This window comes from Carcharodon carcharias, chromosome 5, assembly GCF_017639515.1.
Source record: "Carcharodon carcharias isolate sCarCar2 chromosome 5, sCarCar2.pri, whole genome shotgun sequence".
Taxonomy (NCBI): Eukaryota; Metazoa; Chordata; class Chondrichthyes; order Lamniformes; family Lamnidae; genus Carcharodon; species Carcharodon carcharias.
The window spans coordinates 141,427,248-141,447,110 of record NC_054471.1 but is presented as its reverse complement, the minus strand read 5'-3'; the positions used below and the strand labels follow the sequence as shown (position 1 = coordinate 141,447,110).

General features: G+C 43.6%; 1 protein-coding gene across 1 annotated transcript; it reads right to left on the bottom strand.

Annotated features, from left to right (window-relative positions):
- Positions 1-11,436: 11,436 nt before the first annotated feature.
- LOC121277768 (gap junction alpha-10 protein-like) lies at positions 11,437-19,809 on the bottom strand. Its single transcript, XM_041187406.1, has 3 exons — positions 19,164-19,809; positions 14,471-15,009; positions 11,437-11,512 (listed from the first exon to the last, which is right to left on the bottom strand). The coding sequence occupies exons 1-3, from the start codon at positions 19,807-19,809 to the stop codon at positions 11,474-11,476; spliced, it is 1,224 nt and encodes a 407-aa protein (XP_041043340.1). The 3' UTR covers positions 11,437-11,473.
- Between the last annotated feature and the right edge of the window lie 54 nt (positions 19,810-19,863).

The window sequence follows — 19,863 nt, the reverse complement described above, 5'->3', positions numbered from 1 at the left end:
GTCCATGGGACCACTCACCACTCACACAAGCATACTCATCATCTGGCCTGGCAGGATCCTGCTTACACTTTCTCCTTCTCTATTCATGCAGGACAAGCTGGCATACAACAATAGGGAGAGGTCACAGACCGGTGGAGTAATGCCTGAAATCAAGGTCCTCACATACTTTGGAAACAGAGTCATCCAGTTAGCTGGCCACAATCTGGACCGATCCTGTGCTGACAGTGAGGTCAGTGCTGCTCTACCAAGTGAGGATCCAGCAGTGCAACGTCCATCAGACAATCATGCAGTGAGTGATGTGTCCTCTTTCACAGGCCACTGCCATGCACTAATTATCCCTCCTTGCTTTCACAGTCACATCTGCCAAATAGCCGACAGAGCTCCTAGACCCAGGGCTTCCAATTAAGCCCCAAAGAAGTCTCTGAGGAGCAATCTGAAGGCAGCCTCCTTGAAGACCAGTCACAGTGCTCACCCACACCCTCCACGAATGCAGAGACACACACCTCGGTGAGACCTAGCTTTAGGGTAGTCTCGAGATCACAATCTGGTGTGCACATTGCACTGTCTGATTGACAGCAGGTGGCGGCAGGGTTTTCCCAGAACCCTGGCACTCGGAGGACTACTGGAGGCCAGAAATTTGCTGAGTCAGATGAGGAGCCCTTGGACTTGGTCATGTTACAGTTGCTGGAGCTGCAAAGGCAAGCTCAGGAAAACCAGGAAGGGATGTCTGCTGCACTCCTCAGATTGCAAGACACAATGGAGGAGTCCTTCTGCCTTCAGGCTGAGGTGATAGCGCTGGTATGCCAATGCACTGAGGTCAACACTGGCAGGATGGCAGCCGCCATGGAGACCTTGGTCCAGGACGTCGCTCCTGCACTGCTACGCATGCTTAACTCCATCGCTGACACCATGGTTGGCCTCCAATAGTGCGTACGTGAGAGTGGTGTTGGGCAGCTCAATCTCAATCCTTCTCCTCAAAGAGTCAGCCCGGGGCCCTTGGGCACCCTTAGGGTGGAGGATCAGCAGATGCATACCTTGGCACCATCCACCCATGTGACTCTGGGCATGTCTGGCCCACCTGAATCCCCTCTTCCATAGCAGCTCCAGCTCCACAGCAGGCCCCCGAAAGCAGGCCAGGGCCCTCCAGGTCTTGGCCTTCCAGAGGTCACCCGCCAAGATCATAACAGACAGGGCATCACAGTCAACAGGCTGCCTCCACCTCCGCTGTGGATGTCCGGCGAGCACCAAGACGTACCGGCAGGGTTGGGAAATTAAGGAGAATTACTTACATGTCCTGGGCATGGATGTTGACCACTTGTACATACTGTTCACTATTGTCAATAAACTTCCAAGAATGTCTCTCTACCTATGACTCCTTGTTCTGTCTGATGAGCAGTGTTCTTGTCACTCAGATGTGAAACCTTGCTGCACAAGATAAAGGCAGGTGTCTCAGTCCAGGGCCTCTTCCCTGTGCTCTGTGCGGTCTTCAGACCAAAGTGATGGTCCAGCCTCTCACTCCCTGGACACATTACTGATGCCTGCACCTCGATGGTGCTTGTCATTGCTGCCAGAATGTAGTGGGCAGGCGTCAGAGTTCCATTATTCTTTCTATGTGCTCTGAGCCCCTTTAAGGTGGGGCTGACCCCCATCTCTTCAGTTTCTGTGACCACTGATGCTGTGCCCCTGAAAGGCTCAGGGCTGAAGGCATACAAAGGATCAGATGCTTCTAAAGTTTCATGGCTGCGTCCCTATGATATGACCCTGATCACAGAGCGCAAGAGAGCTGCCCTCAGCCAGACAGGAGTCAGACATTCTCAAAGGCTATGTGAAGATCCATGGAGTGTCCTCACTGCATGTTGTTATCATTCTCCTGCAATTGAGTGACTATTAGGGCCTCCACTGCGTCTTAATGACAGGAGCATTCTCACAGAGGGTATGTGCAATGCTGTAAGCCAGACTGGAGTCAAACATTCACAGATGCAATGTGAGGATTTTATGGTGTCTTCTCACTGAATGTCATCATCACCCTCCACAAATCTAGCAACTATAAGGGCCTCCCGAGCACACCTGCCTCATCTGGCCAGTGTGAAGGCTTCATCGCCATCGTCAGCACCTTCAAGGACCTGCTCAACCTCATCACCATCGACGTCCTCCTCATCAGAGGAGACCTCTAGCTCCTCCATCTCCTCTTCAGCCAGTTCGTCTCCCCATTGCAGTGCCAGGTTGTAAAGGGCACAGCAGGCGATGACAATGTGTGACACCCCCTGTGGAATATATTGTTTGGCTGCACCAGACCAGTCCAGGCATTGGAACCTCATTTTCAGCAACCTGATGGTCTGCTCCACCAAGTTGTGAGTAGCAGCATGAGCCACATTTTACCGTCGCTCTGCTGCAGCCTGAGGGCGCTGCACGGGTGTCATCAGCCACAGCCTCTGTGGGTAGCCCTTGACCCCAAGGAGCCATCCCTGCAGCCTCTGTGGACCCTGGAAGATGTCAGGGTTCTGTGACTGACTGAGTATATAGGAGCCATGCATAGTCCCTGGAAATTGTGCATAGACCTGCAGGATGTATTTGTGGTATTCGCACACCAGCTGCACATTCAGCAAATGGAAGCCCTTGTGGTTGACATACTTGAATGCTTGTTCCAGAGGTCTGAGTGCCATGTGAGTGCAGATGATGGTGGCCTGCACCTATGGGAAACTTGAGATCCAGGCAAATCCAATTGGTCTTGTAGCCTGGATCTCCGGGTGAAATGCACAATGCTGTGTTCCTTAGTAAGGATGGCATCTGTGAACTTATGCATGCATTTGTGGATGGAGGCTTGAAAGATCCCTCAAAGGTCACATTTGGACCCCCAAAAGGAGTCACTGGTGTAGAAATTGAGCACTATGGTCACTGTCATGGCTGGATGCCCTCCATGTCACCGTGGTGCCAAATCCTACAGTAGCTGGTAACTGTGACCGACCAGTTCTTTAAACATGCGCAGTCTTCAGCGACACTAGTTCTCAGTCATCTGCAGGAATGAAAGGTGGATTCTATAGATCCTGGGTCTAGCTAGACCCTAAACAGCAACAGCTCACTGTGGCTCTTTGGCAGCGTGTGCAGGAGCCCCAGACATCCCTTCTTCCTGTGCAGCCAGGAGCCTCAGTCACTCCCTTCCCCATTGTCTACACTCTCTGTAAGCCAAGAAGCATACAGCTAGTTCACCAGGTTCCATGATCCTGATGTATTCCTGCAGAATGAAAGAGGGAAACATGTGGGTTAGCATAGGTGTACTAAAAACCTCTCTTGTTTAAGTCTGAAGGCCCTTTAATGCATCCCAGAGACTGCTGGCCGCCACTTGGATGGCCAGAGTTAGTGCGCTGCATGGCTGCCCGAAGCCCCACCCATCTCTGCCTCACTCTACCTGACCGACGGGCGGCAGCTTTGCCTATTGGACTGCATGCTGTGCTCTCAGCTCAATTGCAGGCATTCTCCAAACCTGCACTGCAAGGCTGCACTGTTACCTTGAACCATGGGGGAGACTGGTCCAAATTGGGATGATGACATTGCAGGGGGCTGTGGGCATCTCCACCAGTGACTGCTCCATGGCCAGCTTTAGCAAGGAAATTGTATAACATGCCCAGTCGTCCAACTGTTCTTCAGTCCATTAAAACGCTGATTAGTTTGCAGTCTGTGCCTGAGTTGAAAAGCCCTGGAGCACTCGGTGGCACTTTGATGGCTCTGCGTTGCTTGAGTGGGCAGATAAGGTAGAGGCCTGACGCCATTCTTATCAATGTGGCTGCACCTGGACTGTCTCAGCTGCAGAGGAATGGTCACTTTATACAAGGGGCAAGATTTTCGGTTCAGTGGGCGGCCGCGATCGGCGGGCCCGGGAGTGGCCAGGGAACAGACCACCACCCGCGATCGGCCCCTGACTGCGTTTTCATGCTGGCTGGGTCATTAACAGCCAGCCAGTGTGAAACGCGCGCTGAAAGGCTCAGCACTGCCGGGGTGGGGGCCGGAGGAGGGCGAGCACTGAAGTCAGCGCGAGCTTGAGTGAGTGCGGAATGAAAGCTCCCATAAGTAGAGAGCTGCGTCAGAAAGCTGAAGAATTCAATTTCAGTAAAAATGGATTTTAAAACCCGAAAAAAATACCCATGCATCAGAATGAGTCACCTAAACATATGGATGCTAAAATTTGTGTCCATTTTTATCTTTTCTTAAATTAATCTCAGAAACCTCATCCCACCCTTGAATGAGTTTTCCTGAAAAATGCAAAGGCCGCCTGGCAGATTCACCCACCCACCAGCTGTAACATTGTATGGACAGCGAAAAATCCCAGTTAATTGCGCCGTTAATGGATTTAATAGCCCTTTTAATTGTTGGCGGGCGCACGATGACGTCGGGGCGTGCACCCGGTGTCATTGCACGCTATTTTATGCTCGAATGTGCCAGGCGCCTGTCCGCATGCTGAGCGAAAAGTTCTGACCAAGTGCCCCTAATGTGTGGCCACTTCCCTCGATCATCCACCCCCCACACCCCCACCCCCCGCATGTTCTTGTGCACTACCTTCAACCCTAGGACTGCCTTCTCAACACCCCCACCCCATGTCACCTCAACCACAGAGCAGCCTTTGCCCCCACCCCCAAAGTCACCTTAATCACAGGGCAGCCTTTTCCCCCCACCAATGCCCCAAATATGGGAGTCTAGTCAGGAGGGCACTGGAATACTCAAATCTGGAAGTGACAAAGGCATGGAGGAGGTTTTTGGCTGACGTAAGGGCAGGCAATATTACTGAGATGGAAACAGACTTTGTAATAGCGAGGATATTTGGTCAAAAGGTTACAAAGTTTTTTTTATAATAGTTGAATAGGATGCTGAGTTTTGAAATGGTAAGTAGCAGAACTTTCCATTATCTTTTAGATGAAACACATTTTTCTTTGAACATATTTCCTCACCAAGGTCCTCAAGAGAACTTCTATGGAAGGTAATAACTTATGGGCTCCATTTTCCTTTAATGCAGCCTGGTACGTCTTGGTTCCATCAAGTGCTGCTCATTTTCCCAGACATTCAAGGAATTCCGACCTCCTGCAGCAAAGCCCTAATGTAGGTATAGGCGGGATAGAAAGTGGGTCAATCATCTCAGCTCCAGGACATCACTGCAGGAGTTCCTCAGGGTAGTGTCCTATACCCAACCACCTTCAGTTGCTTCATCAATGACCTTCCTTCCATCATAAGGTCAAAAGTGGGGATTTTCACTGATGATTGCACAATGTTCAGCTCCATTCGCGACTCCTCAGATGCTGAAGCAGTCCATGTCCAAATGCAGCAAGACCTGGACAATATCCAGGCTTGGGCTGACAATTGGCAAGAAACATTTGCGCCACAAAAGTGCCGGCCAATGACCATCTCCAACAAGAGAGAACCTAGCCATTGCCCCTTGATGTTCAATTGCATCGCCACTGCTGAATCCCCCACTATCAAGATCCTGGGAGTTACCATTGACCAGAAACTGAACTGTACTAGCCATATAAATACTGTGGCTATTAGAACAGGTCAGAGGCTGTGAGTCCTGTTGTGAGTAACTCACCTCCTGACTCCCCAAAGCCTGTCCACCATCTACAAGGCACAAGTCAGGAGTGTGATGGAATACTTTCCACTTGCCTGGATGACTGAGGCTCCAAGAACATTCAGGAAGCTTGACACCATCCAGGACAAAGCAGCCCACTTGATTGGCACCCCATCCACAAACATTCACTCCCTCCACCACCAGCACACAGTGGCAGCTGTGTGTACCATCTACAAGATGCACTGTAGGAACTTACCAAGGCTCCTTAGACAACAACTTCCTAACCCACAACCATTACCATCTAGAAGGACAAAGGCAGCAAGCCACTCACCATCCTGCCTTGGAAATATATTGCCGTTCCTTCACTGTCGCTGAGTCAAAATCCTGGAACTCCTTTCCTAATGTGGGTGTACCTACACCACATGGACTTCAGCGGTTCAAAAAGGCAGCTCACCACCACCTTCCCCATATTTACTCTATCAAGACCTCTTTATTGTTACAATCCCAGCTGATATTGGACAAGTCAGATCCCAGAGTGGAACCTGGCTTAATAGACCCTAGCTTTGTTTTTTTTGGAAACCATGGAGGAAAGTTACTGAGCAAATTCACAGGAGTCTGCTAATAAACTTTTAACACAAAGAATAAAGCATTTATTAAACAAGAAAAATGAACTATATTACACCAGACGAAGCAGTTGGAAAGATATCAATATAAACACAAGAAAATGATTCAAACTCACGTTATTCCTTTTACCTCAACAATTTCTTTGCAGACACATACAAATTCAGAAAGATAAAACAATTTGCAATATCTATCCTATACCCTAATATTCACAGTAAGAATGAGGTACATGTGAATTAACAGGCAGACTGTGGTCAGACACATCACACGCCGAAGTAAATCACAATATCTTTACAGTGCAGAAGGAGGCCATTCATCCCATCGAGTCTGCGCTGGCTCTCTGAAAGAGCATTCCACCTAGTCTCACTCCCCTGCCTTATCCCCATAACCTTGCACATTGTCTCTTTTCAGGTAGCAATCCAATTCCCTTTTGAATACCTTGATTGAACCAACCTCCAACACCCTTTCAGGAAATTTGTTCCAGACTCTAACCACCCTCTGGGTTAAAATATTTTTCCTCACATCACTTTTACTCCTTTTATTTTGAATCTGTGCTCTCTATTTCTTGGTGCAGAATTTTTCGTTCCAAAGGCGCACATGGCAGTTGGAAGTGTGCCCGCTGACAATTAGTCGGGCAATTAAGACCATTAACAGCACAATTGTCAGCGATTTTCCGTGGCCTGTCCAACCTTATGTTTGGCGGACGGGTCAATTGGCCAGGCAGCCTTTACGTTTTTGATGAAACCTCATCCAAGTACGAGATGACATCTTTGTTAGGAAATAAAATGATGAGAAATATCTAGGGACAGCATTTTTATAGGTTTGTTTTCAGGTGCTCGATTGTGCTGCATGGACATTTTTTTTGCAGCTTTTTTCTGCTTTATTTTATTATTTGGCGGTCTGCAGCTCCCCGAGGCAGCTGTCTGCCTTCAGGAAGCTCAGTGGAAGTGCTCACCTGCTCCTGCGGTGATGTCGCTGCCTGCCCTCTTCCTGCCCTTGCCCTGGCAGCGCTGAGCTTTTCAGCATGTGTTTCACACTGACTGTCCGTTAATTGGCCAACCAGCGTGAAACCGTAATTGGAGGCAGTTGGGACCCATTTCCTGACGACTCTTAGGCCCACCGATCGCGCATGCCCGACAAGAGAAAAATTCAGGCCTTGATGTTCTCTTGAATGGGAATAGTTTCTCACCATTTACCCTGTTCATACCCCTCAGAACCTTGAATATCTCTATCAAGCCTTCTCTCAGCCTTCTTTTCTCCAAGGAAAACATTCCTAACCTCTCCAGCCTATCCTCATAGCTACATCCTGGGACCATTCATGTGAATAAATGACAAATGTGACCAAAGCAGATTCCATGGATTTCTCAACAACCCACCCAGGCGTTTGTCGCATTGTGAGCCAACCAGTCTCACTGAAACTTTGTCATTCTCATGAGGGATAATCTGCATATTCGTAGAACTGGCCTTGGAATTCTCCCCAAAGATCGCTCCCACTCAGATGGCTTCGACAGGGATCCACCTCCAGGGTTTCAATCTCGCCTTCCAAGATTCCTTCCCCCCTAATCTCCATGTCGACTCAAACTTCACCTTCCAAGGGCAATTTCAGACCCTCAGCCATGCCAAGCAGAACACTAGTACTCCAAAAACCTGCAGTAGGGAGTCATAAATCTTCAGCTGCCTCCTTGGAACTTCCGGGCTTCTGTCAAACCCATTTTGCTTCAAGTCTGTTCCTGCATTCCCATCTCTGCTCCTTTCTTTCAACTTGACATCTGGAACCTCTTTCGGACCCCTGTCTTTGTCTGTGCCTGGAACTGTTTTGTGAGCCACTTCCTGTTCTCCCTTCCAGTGCCCTGCTCCCTGGGACACCATTCTGGTTCCAGGTCTCATGACCTGCAGCTTCATGCCATTTCAACTTCTTTGTTTCCTTTTCTTTTTCCCATGTGCCAATTCTCAGCCTAAAGGCGTGAAAATGGATGAACTGTGCATGTGCGGCCATTTTCCGGCTGGCACATGTGCAGAAGGCCCTAAGTTCTGACCACTGACTGCCAATTTCGGTAAATTTTTTTAGTTTCAATACATCATGTCACCTCTTAACCTTCTTTGTTCCAAGCAACACTATCCTAACTTTGTCACCTCTCTTCATTATCATTAATCATAATCATTAAACAATTACAACACAGAAGGAGGCTATTTGGATTGTCGTTTCCCTTCCAGATGTCTGCAAGAGGTTCTCACTAATCCCATTCCCTGCCCTTTTCCCGTAGCCCTGCCATTTTTTTCCCCTCCAGGTGCTTATCCAATTTCTTTTGAAAGTCACAGTTGAATCAACTTCCACCATACACTCAGGCAGTGCATTTTGGATCTTCACCACTTGTTGCATAAAAATGTTTTCCCTTTATGTGCCTCATCCCTGGTGATACCATTATCTGTACCCCCTCTAATGCCCTTACATCTTTCCTGAATTGTAGTGTCCAGAATTGTCCACAATATTTCAGTTGTGGCCTAACTATATATTTTTTTATTTTTCATTCTTTGGATGTGAGCATCACTGGTAAGGCCTTGGCAATTTCTAGCACGATCTCTTTGTTTTCACAGTCTGACCACTATAAATCAAAGTTATCCATACACTTTTTTAACCACCTTATCAACTTACACTACCACCTTTAAGGATTTGTGTATATGGACTCTCTGTTCATCTATATTTAATCATGCCATTAATAATGCACTGTTTCAATATTAGTACCCCCAAAATATGTTATTTTATGTTCTCTGCATTGAACTCCATTTGCCATGATGTCTGTTTCATAATCCTGTCTGTGTCATTCTAATAGTGGCATAACTTTAGCAACCCTCAGTTCTTTGGCACTGCATTCTAGATCTGCTATTTCTACCTTTGCTTCTTTCAGCAACCTAGGATCCATTCATTTCGACCAGGTGACTTATCAACTTTCAGTAATAATTTTTTTGGTATGTCTTCTCTCTCTTTTTATCCAGTCAATAACTTCTCTTTCCTTCAGTTCCTTATTCTTGATATTCCACCCCCTTACCCCACAAACTTTTTCTTTTTTTGTTAATGCTCCATTCTCCTTAAAGTATGCTCTACTCTCCCTTGCTTCCTGTGACATTGTATTGCCCCTGACTCTGACCTTTTCCACCTGTCTGTCTCTCTAACTCAGTTGTTTAACTTAATCTATTCATGCACTTGCTGATTCTATTCCTCTGCTATCCATTCTTCATTCCTTTCTAACATACCTGCACAAATCATTGGTCTAAAAACAGTTATTGGCCTCTTGCCTAATCTCTTGCTGTCAGCACCACAACTTCACAGGAATGAAAACTAGAAGAAATGACACATTGTTTGCATGGCAAGTTCTAGATAGCATTGCAAGGATTCTATTCTGAGCAGCACCCTAGGATCCTATACAGAGACTGACCAGGGAATTCCTTGGAGCAGCTCCACCCTGTTACGTGCAAAATCGGGTTCCATTGCAAATCTAGCAAAGTAACACCCATGGCACAGGAGGAGCTGACAGATTTCCCAGCCTCTGTGTTGATAGCAGAAATTTCCAGACTAATAAGGCCTTGATAGATCCATAATTTCCTTCCAATGCAAGAAAAAAATAGATTAAGCAATGAAATATCAACTATCCCAAAGCGACAGCTTTAATTACAAAATATTCAGTTCCTAAACTGAGGGACTGGATTTTAATAGAAATTACTATTTACCATTCCAGTTTTTAATTATAAAGAACACTATTCGTGATTCCATTATTACTTTCTCTTCTTTCTCTTGATAGGCACTTGAGGGAACTAAACTTGCAGGGCTGAGGATAGAGCGGGGGAATGATACTAACTGGATTACTCCACAGAGGGGCAGTATGCACTTGATGGGCCAAACAGCCTCTTCTGCTGCAAGGATTCTCTAACTCTGTGACTCTTGCCTCCCTGTTCAGTTTTCTGTTTTCTTACAGCGTGTGTACAGTGACACTCTCTGGGCAGTAAGAGAATTGTAGAACAGCTTTCCAGCCTCCACTTTCTCAACAGTCCCTTCACATTGACACAGCATTTCCTCGTCTTCAGCACTTATATCTAAATTATTGCTGAAATTATCATTTCAGCATGATACACTGCTTCTGCATGATTATTGCGCTGAACACAAATGTCCTTTTAACAGTGCAAATCTTCAGGGCTCATTTGTATAGCTGCATTGTTCAAGAGCACGAAAATTTCCTGAGTTTACGCTGTTCCTGTAACCACTGTAACTTTACACCCAACAAAAACATGTCTAACTGCTCCGCCTAGTATTTCAGACCAGTGTGAGGAACTGAAGAAGGTACCAACTTCATTTATTGACTACAGCCTTCTGGACAACTTTTATTTAACCCCCACCTTCCTTTACATGTAGCAGTAGTGATTTGCTTTCTTCCCTGAAAGGATTTCAGCACCTCTGACTTCGCCATCCCCAAACCCAAACTCAAAATGAATTCAGTGAATGGATGGGTTTCCCATGAATATAACACTTGGCCGTTCTAGTGGACAGGAGTTGGAGAATCGGGTAGCCTGGCTGAGCCACTTACTCCCAAGTTCAAATTGATAACATGCATTTCCCTTCAAAGTATTGCTGCAGGCCTTTAACCACCTGCTGCATTGCTGGCTTGCACTCCTTCCTAATCAACAAGCAATCTCCTGGAAGTGTGTTTCACGTTAGAACCTCACTTCTGATTTAAAACAGGGCTGAATATGAAAATTGCATGGCCCCATGTAGGCAACCACCGTCCAAGTCCCATTGAATGTCGTTCGAGTTGGCTCTCAAATTCAGCAGCAATTTTTTACAAATAAATTTAGTATTTTTTACCATATTGTATAGAAGTTTTTTAAAAAAAATTTTGAACAGGACAGAAGGACAGGTGAAGGAAGTGCCTCTTATAATTAATGAGATGTGTGCTGACTAAACATGAAAACTATACAACTGGTTAAATTTGCCAATTTTTATTTTGAGGTTTCTTCTGGTGAAGTACATCAAGCAATTTGCAACTCGCATCATTATACAGACTTATAAAGTAGATTGCTTTACTAAGCAGAGAGTGAAAGGCAAGAAAATTGTGTGGATCTTATAAAATATTTCAGAGTTTAAAAACTAAGCAAATCTGCAACAATAAGAAATGATCATTAAAGCTTTTATATCTCAGTATTTGTGACTTGGAAAATTGCTTTTCTGTTGCTTCACTTTGGAACTATGTTTGCATGAGGTCTTTGGTGCAATCATAAATTACAACACATTTCTTATGGATTGTCATCGCCTCACTTTTTCATGATGGAAGAAAGCTCTAGAAGCATGCCCTGAAAGAGAAAAATCAAAAAGTGAAGAATGCATTTTTATCACTTATTTTAATAAATTTAAGAAGAGACATAGAATCATATTGATGTACAGCACTGAAGGAGGCCATTTTGTCCATTATACCCTTGGCTCTTTGAATTAATATTTTTATTCATTCATGGATTGTGGGCATCGCTGGCGAGGCTGCATTTGTTGTCCATTCCTAATTACTCCTGAGAAGGTGGTGGTGAGCTGCCTTTTTGAACCACAGCAGTCCATGTGGTGTAGGCAATCCCACAGTGCTGTTAGTAAGGTAATTTCAGGGTTTTAATCACTGCGACAGTGAAGGAACGGCGATATAGTTCTAAATTGGTGTGGTGTGTGGCTTGGAGGAGAAATTGTATGTGGTGTTCCCGTGCACCTGCTACCCTTGTCCTTCTAGGTGGTAGAGGTCACAGGTTTTGAAGATGCTGTCAAAGGAGCCTTGGTGAATTCCTGCAGTGCATCTTGTATATAGGACACACTGCTGCCATTGTACGTTGGTGGCGAAGGGAGTGAATGTTTGTGGACGGGGTGCCAATCAAGGGGCTGCTTTGTCCTGAATGGTGTCGAGCTTCTTGAGTTTTTTGGAGCTACACTCATCCAGGCAAGTGGGGAGTATTCCATCACACTCTTGACTTGTGCCTTGTAGATGCTGGACAGGCTTTGGAGAGTCAGGAAGTAAGTTATTCACCGCAGGATTCCTAGCCTCTGATCTGCTCTTGTAACCATAGTATTTATATGGCTAATCCAGTTCAGTTTCTGGTCAATGGTAACCCCCAGGATGATAATTGTGGGGGATTCAATGATGGTGATGCCATTGAATGGCAAAGAGAGATGGTTAGACTCTCTCTTGTTGGAGATGGTCATTGCTTGGCACTTGAGTTGTGCGAATGTTACTTGCCATTTATCAGCCCAAGTCTGAATGTTGTCCAGGTCTTGGACATGGATTGCTTCAGCATCTGAGGATTCCCGAATGGCACTGAACATTGTGCAATCATCAGCGAATATCCTCACTTCTGACCTTATGATGGAGGGAAGGTTACTGATGAAGTAACTGAAGATGGTTGAGCCCAGGACACTACCCTGAGGAACTCTTGCCATGATGTCCTGGGGCTGAGAGTTATTCAATTGGTTATTCAATTCATCCCATTCCCCTACTCTTTCCCCATAGATCTGCATTTTTTTCCCTTTTTGATATAAATCCAACTCCCTTTTGAAAATTACTATTGAATCTGTTTCTACAACCTTTTCAAGCAGTACAGTCCAGATCATAATCACCCTTTGGGCAAAGAAATTTCATCTTTTTTCTCGTTCTTTTACCAACTATCTTAAAAGCATCCAACTAAAAATTCTATTTGGCCATGTATCTCATTAATTATAATTGAAGCTTCTTGAATACTTAACTGGACATTCACAACTATTTTGTCTTTTATCTGTTATTGCATCATTTTCAAACCCATCCTTGCACCTTGTCTAGCACGTAGGTTTGTTTGCAGCTACATATTATAAATTTAAATTACTTCAACACATCCAAATGCAAATGGTCATTTTACTGTATCATTCATGAATAATAAATGGCATTTTGTTTTTTAAGCAGACCTTTAAAAATTTTTCTTTAATAATCCCCCCACTACCCCATTTGCCTCAGTGTGAACCATGCAATGTTCCCTGGAATGTGAAATTCCAACTTTGGCACATTTTTTGTGGTTGCCTCACCCCTCTCTATGATGCTCAGAACTGACTCGGCAAGCCTTCTGTGAGAAATTACCTCAGCACCCCAGATTTGCAGGGCCTCATACAATTCGGTTAGTGACTTCTACGGCACTATGTGTTGTAATGCTCTGATCTCCTCTTCCTTTAGATGGTTGCCTCTACCGTTTGTACCACCAATCCTCCTACCTGAAACCACCACCACCACCATCACCCTCAGCATCTACATAATTCTCTATTAAAACATCAAACAGTATACAAAAATAAACTCCCACTTTTGTGACTCATGCATAGCCAAAATATTCCAGACAAACTCTGACCATGGGTACTTCACTGACCAGCCAGTGTACCACAACCTCCCTACTTGCATCCCATTCAGTATGAGCAATAAGAGTAACTGTTAATCTATCTACATTGGCAATCACAGTATAGCTGACCTTCCAAATTCACATGGCCTCCCAGTTTGCCTTGCAGAATTTTCCGGAGATTAGTGATGATTTACCTGCTGCACTGCTTTGCCGTAAACACCTTTAGATCTCTGACTTCTGCTTGATGACCCTTTTCAGCTTCACCTGTTACAAGCTGAGCAACTGGCGGTTAGCAGTTTGTCACCAAGAGGCATCTAGTCACTCACCATGCAATAGTTCAATCTGCTCCCAAGCCCACAATAATCAGCAACATGCCCCTTGTTGCCTGGGAGTTTTACACACCTAATTAAGCATATGTTACAAAAACATTGAACCATGTTAGATGCCAGTGGTTTGTTCCACAGAGAACTGTCAAACTCTGAATAAATTGCCAGCAGGTCAAATGAATGTGAATTACCTGCAAGTATTCAAAGAGGAGCTCGAGGGGTTTCTGCATGTGGTAAACCCCTGCATACGTAGGAGGCAGGTGAGTCAATGGGGCTAGTGTCTCCAGTTCCATGATCACCTTTATTGATTTGGAGAGGCATTTCCCCAGAGCTGATAATAGCATTACATTCTTGTCCCGCCAAAATAAAGTGGAACATACTATTTGGATCTTCTTTGGCTAAGTTACCTGTTCAGATCAGTTCTGCCCAAAAATGACCATCAGACTGGCATTTGTATGTCATAGGACCCTGATTAATATTTTAAATAGTTCCAAGCATTGACTTGGGGCCTCCCAAGCTGTCTATCATTAGACCCAAGGATTTTGTTGCATTTATGACAATAGCATTACAAGTTATACTTGTAAGTTATACTTACCATTGACATTCTGCGTCCTGAAGAAGCATGGGTAACAGGTGGACTCTCTTCTTTATATTTTGACTCAGAACTAGAGACATTTGTGGAATCTGGACTTTCAGGTCGGCTGGCCAATGCGCTTTCAGAAATCATTTTTGATTTAGACCCAGTGCAGCTGATCTTCCTGACAGTGGAAAGCTGACTGCAATCTTGAGCATCAGTAGAATCTTCTGGATAGTCTTTGTAAGAACTGACTCGACTCTGTTTGCGGAGAGTATTATAGGAGGGGGCTGAGATTTCCATTTGACTAGGAGGGTATGTTGTTAGTTTAGTTTGTTCCAATACGCTATCAATACTATGGCTGGCTTTTGAACTAACGTCATTCTGTTGGGGCTTTTTAGAGGCATTAACACCACTGGCTGAGTGATTTTGAATCTCTAAAGTGTGATGGGTGCGTTTCATTTGATTTGAGCGCTCGCCAATATGCTCATCATGACGCCATCTTGTGTGTTGTTCCAGGTCTTGTTGAAATTGGTCTCTTCCGGCCTGATCAGTTGGTTCTAAAAATCATAACCAAAAATGTTAGCCATTTATCTGATAAAAATAAAATACTGCAGATGCTGGAAATCTGAAATAAAAAACAGAAAATGCTGGAAAAGCTCAGCAGGTCTGACAGCATCTGTGGAGAGAGAAACAGAGTTAATGTTTCATGTCTGTATTTGAAGCTGCTTTGAAGAAGGACCATACAGACTTGAAATGTTAACTCTGTTTCTCTTTCCACAGGTGCTGTCACGCCTGCTCAGTTTTTCCAGCATTTTCTGTTTCTTTAGCCATTTATCTGAGTTCAATTAAAATGTATTTGCTTGGATGCAATGGATTAAAATATTCTCTATTTGATAAGTACATGTTTGTTAGACAAGAATCTTATAACTACATGAAACAATGCAATGACTCCATTCTACTTGCATGCCAGTTGATCTGTTTAACTGTTGCAACATATTGTTTAAAGTGCATTCAAACCTGCAGGCAGAAGCACTAATACTACAAAAGAACAGAGGACTCCTTTATTTGATGCTGTAAATACTGAAAAGATTGTTTTTTCTAAATGTAGAGATGATAAGCTATCAGTCTTTTTTTACAATAACATGTACTCTTAATTAGAAGTGGTCAAATCATTAGTTCATTTGGTAATTTTGAAGCAAAAAAAGTCACATTTGCTACTTTTTACAAAAATTGCCTTAATTAGTCCAAGCTCCAATGTATTGGGAAAAAGGCCATTCTCCATGCATGCTATGATTTCCACATTCACATTATATGGTAAGTTTAGACTTCTTTTTATACTGTAATCCTTTTTCCATTCATTTTTAAATATATTTTCTTTTACTTTATAATTTGTTCTGAAATGCTGTATCATGCAGATACAATCCAATTTCAGTAAGAAAGGGTCAATAAATGAAGCTGGCTCATCATGGAATTGGAAAACTGTTACGGAAGTAGATTAAACTGGTAATGAAAACACAGAATGGCTATAGCACTGAAGGAGGCCTTTCAGCCTGTTGTGTCTGCACTGGCTCTCCAAAGGGGCAATTTACCTAGTGCCACTCCCCATAGCCCTGCATATTATTCCTTTTCAAATAATAACCCAATTCCCTCTTAAATGCCCCAATTGAACCTATACCCACCACATTCTCAGGCAGTGCATTCCAGATCCTAACCTGGAAAACCTAAGCCAGTTTTTGTCACTTGCTGCATGAAAACAGTTTTCCTCGTGCTTCCATTGCTTCTTCGTCCAATTGCCTTAAATCTGTGCCCTCTTGTCCTTGATTCTTCCACTAATGGGAACAGTTTTTCCCTATCTACTCTGTCCAGACGCCTCTGGGACGATTTTCCCCTCATTAGGCAGGCTCGGCGAGGGCGGGGAGGAGCGGTCGGAAAGCCAATTAAAGCCCGCCCAGCATGAAATGCGACAGCGCTTAACATGGCCTATGGGGGGGCAGGAGGGTGAGTGTGAACTTCATGCATGCATTTGGGTGCGCGCTTGAAAATCCCGAGGCACAGAGCTGCTGCAAGGAGATGAACTTTTCTCAAAATAAAATTAAGGTTCCTAAAACATTATAAAACATGTCCCCGCATATGATTCTATTATATGAGCAGTGACATGTTATTAATTAAATTTTAAAATGTTTCTTTTTTTTTGTTGCTGGAAACCTCATCCCGCCTGTGGATGAAGTTTCCTAAAAAATGTGAAGGTTGCTTGGCCTTTTCGCTTGCCCTCCAACTGTAAGGTTGGACGGGCAGTGAAAAATTTATTTTAATTACCTTTTTAATGGCCTTAATAAGCCTTTTAATTGTCGGTGGACATGCTGCTGACTCCGGCGCATGTGCGCCGACTGAAATATCGCACGAGTGCATGATGACGTTGGGACACTCACCCTACGTCATTGTGTGTCATTTTATGCTCGGTCAGGTCGGGCGTGCACCCGCCCACCGAGGTAAAAATTCTCCCCCTCATCATTTTGAATACCTCTATCAAATCTCTTCCCAACCTTCTCTTCTCTAAGGGAAAACAATTAACAGATACTTTGGAAAAGTTGGGATACAATGGAAAAGTTGAGGTTTCTCATCCCTGGTACCATCTTGTGAATCTTTTCTGCACTCTCTTTAATGGCTTCACACCTTTCCTAAAGTGTAGCACCCAGAACTGCACACAATACTTCAATTGATGTCAAACCAATGTTTTATACAAGTTTAGCATAACTTCCCTGCTTTTATATTATGTGCCCCTATTAATAAAGCCTAGGATGCTGTGTGCTTATCATCCACTCTCTGAAATTGTCCTGCCACCTTCAATGATTTATGCCTAGGTCCTTCTGTTTCTGTACCCCATTTAGAATTGTACTCTTTATTTAAATTGTCTCTCTATTTTTTCATGCCATATGAATCATTTCACACTTCTCTGCATTAAAATTTATCTGCTAAATGCCCACCATTCCATCAACCACTCTACATCCTTTTGAAATTCTACACTATCGTCCTCACAGTGCTTCCAAGTTTTGTGTCACCTGAAAATTTTGAAATTTTGCCCTAATTTTGACCTAAGGCCTAGGTCATTAACATATATCAGGAAGAGTAATGGTCCTAACACTGACCCCTAGGGAACTCCACTATAAACCTTCCTCCAGTCCAAAAAAAATCTATCAACCACTGTTTCCTGTCACTCAGCCAATTTCTTATCCATGTCAGTACTGTCCCTTTTATTCCATGAGTTATAATTTTGCTCACAAGCCTGTTGTGCAGCACTTTAACGAATGCCTTTTGGAAGCCCACGTACATCATATCAACACCTTTTGGAAGTCCACATCAACATCGCATTCCCTTCATCAAATCTTTCTGCTACCTCATCAAAACAATTCCAGCAAGTTAGTTAAACACCCTTAACAAATCTATGTTGGCTTTTCTTAACTTACTGGCATTGGCCCAAGTGACTATTAATTTTGTCCCAAATTATTGTTTCTAGAAGCTTCTCCACCACTGAGTTAAACTGACTGGCCTGTAATTGCTGGGTTTATCTTTGTACCATTTTTTGAACATATTGAAAAATAAACTGATTGTATTTGGAAATAACAAATTACATATATTTATGAACATATTTGGATGTGATCTTTATTAGGATCTCAAGAATGAATTTTTTTTACACTTAAATCCAGCAATGGTGAAAACATACATCATCATACGTTGGCATTAAAATTTGCTCACTATTTTATGAAGCACAAGTGCAGTACTCCTTGACAGGATTCCCCATACTTTATTTTTTCCATTCCTCCATCTTTTACTGCTAATTTTCACACCTCCCTCTTTTCCTCGTGAAAGCGCTGACTCCTTGCTGGGTGGGCACCCTTCATGTGTGAGCTGAACCATGAATGTCAGCCACTTAAACGTGTACACTTAGCATACAACGTCTACAGTTTTTGCAGGAGTCTGTCTAGTAATCAACTTTCCCTTCTCCAATTGTCCAATATGTTGTCCAAAATCCATGACAAATTGAGAATCCAGATGTGGGGAATTGCAATTCCATTAGTGAATAAAATGAGTAATGGACACAGTTATCCACCAGAATACCAAAGTATGGTGAAAGAGAAAGTTTGGAAAGTTTTGTACTGAATGTCGATCCATGATTATTAAGTAAATATACTCAGGAAATGGATTTATGAATATTGTGTATGGTTTTTATTCGTATATATGTTGTTAATACAGGTGTCACCTATGTTTGTGACTTGTCAGCTATTTCTATTGAACAACATTGCTCTAACCTATGGATGCTGAGGCCAATTATGTCTACACATGTCTTGGCTAAGAACAGTTAAACTGGCACAAAAACAATTTAAACATGAGTAAAGATTGTTTTTTAAAACAAGTATTTAAAACACGTTGATAAGTTTAAAAAGATGAATTAAAAATAAAATCCCTACTATTTACTTAAAGAATACAGTGAAGTTAACTGCTTCACCAGTTTATGCGGAAACTCGAACCAAATATCTGATTGAATACTTAATCTAGATTGTCCCAACTGACGGATTTGACTCGCCCTGAGTCAACTTAATATTTTTATTTTCTAACTTGTATATTAAATGTAAAAAAGCCCATTCTTCATATCTGAATATTTCATGCAGCAGAAATAAAGGCAAATCTATGCTCTAAATAATACAGACCTCACCTTTAATTACATTAAGCGAAGTCGGAGTCAGCAACATACGAGGGTTTCCAGTATCCCCCTGCTGTTCTGGTAAAAGCTTATAACCACTTAGGGCCATTGGGACAAGTTTGTGAGGTGAGGAATTAGTCAGAATGCAAACTTGCTGCACAACTGAACTCTTCTTCGATTTGTAGATGCTCAACTCTGACTCCAGGTAAAGCCCCTGTTTGATCTTTCTGATTCCTAAGTGAATGATTTCAAGTATATTCAAAAACAAGGAGATGGCGGCTATGCTGAGCATGAAGACGATAAAAATAGTCTTTTCTGTGGGCCTGGAAACGAAACAATCCACAGTATTGGGGCAAGGCGATCGTATGCACTTGTAGAGAGGATCAAGTCCAAAACCGTACAGAAGATATTGACCTACCATAAAACCAATTTCCATCACTAATCTGGTCAGTATCTGGAAGATGTAAGTGCGTAAAAGTGTACCTCGGAGAGGTGCCTTATTTACCTTGCGCTGCTCTTCCAACTTTCTCAGTTCCTTTTCCAACCTTTTGTGCTCTTCCATTATCAGCTCAATTTCTTCCAGTTCGGCTCGGAGGTGAGCTTTCTTCCGCTGCCTTTCTTTCTCGAGTGCTCTCAGCCGGTAGAGTGCGTGTCCCATGTAAACCAAGGACGGCGAAGACACGAAGATGATCTGTAACACCCAGTACCTAAT

Coding starts and splice junctions, on each gene's coding strand:
- LOC121277768 (XM_041187406.1), bottom strand. CDS start 19,809: ATGGGACACGCACTCTACCGGCTGAGAGCACTCGAGAAAGAAAGGCAG. Junction 15,010..19,163: donor TTCGCTTAATGTAATTAAAG/GTGAGGTCTGTA, acceptor TATGATTTTTAG/AACCAACTGATCAGGCCGGA. Junction 11,513..14,470: donor CAGGACGCAGAATGTCAATG/GTAAGTATAACT, acceptor TTTCTCTTTCAG/GGCATGCTTCTAGAGCTTTC.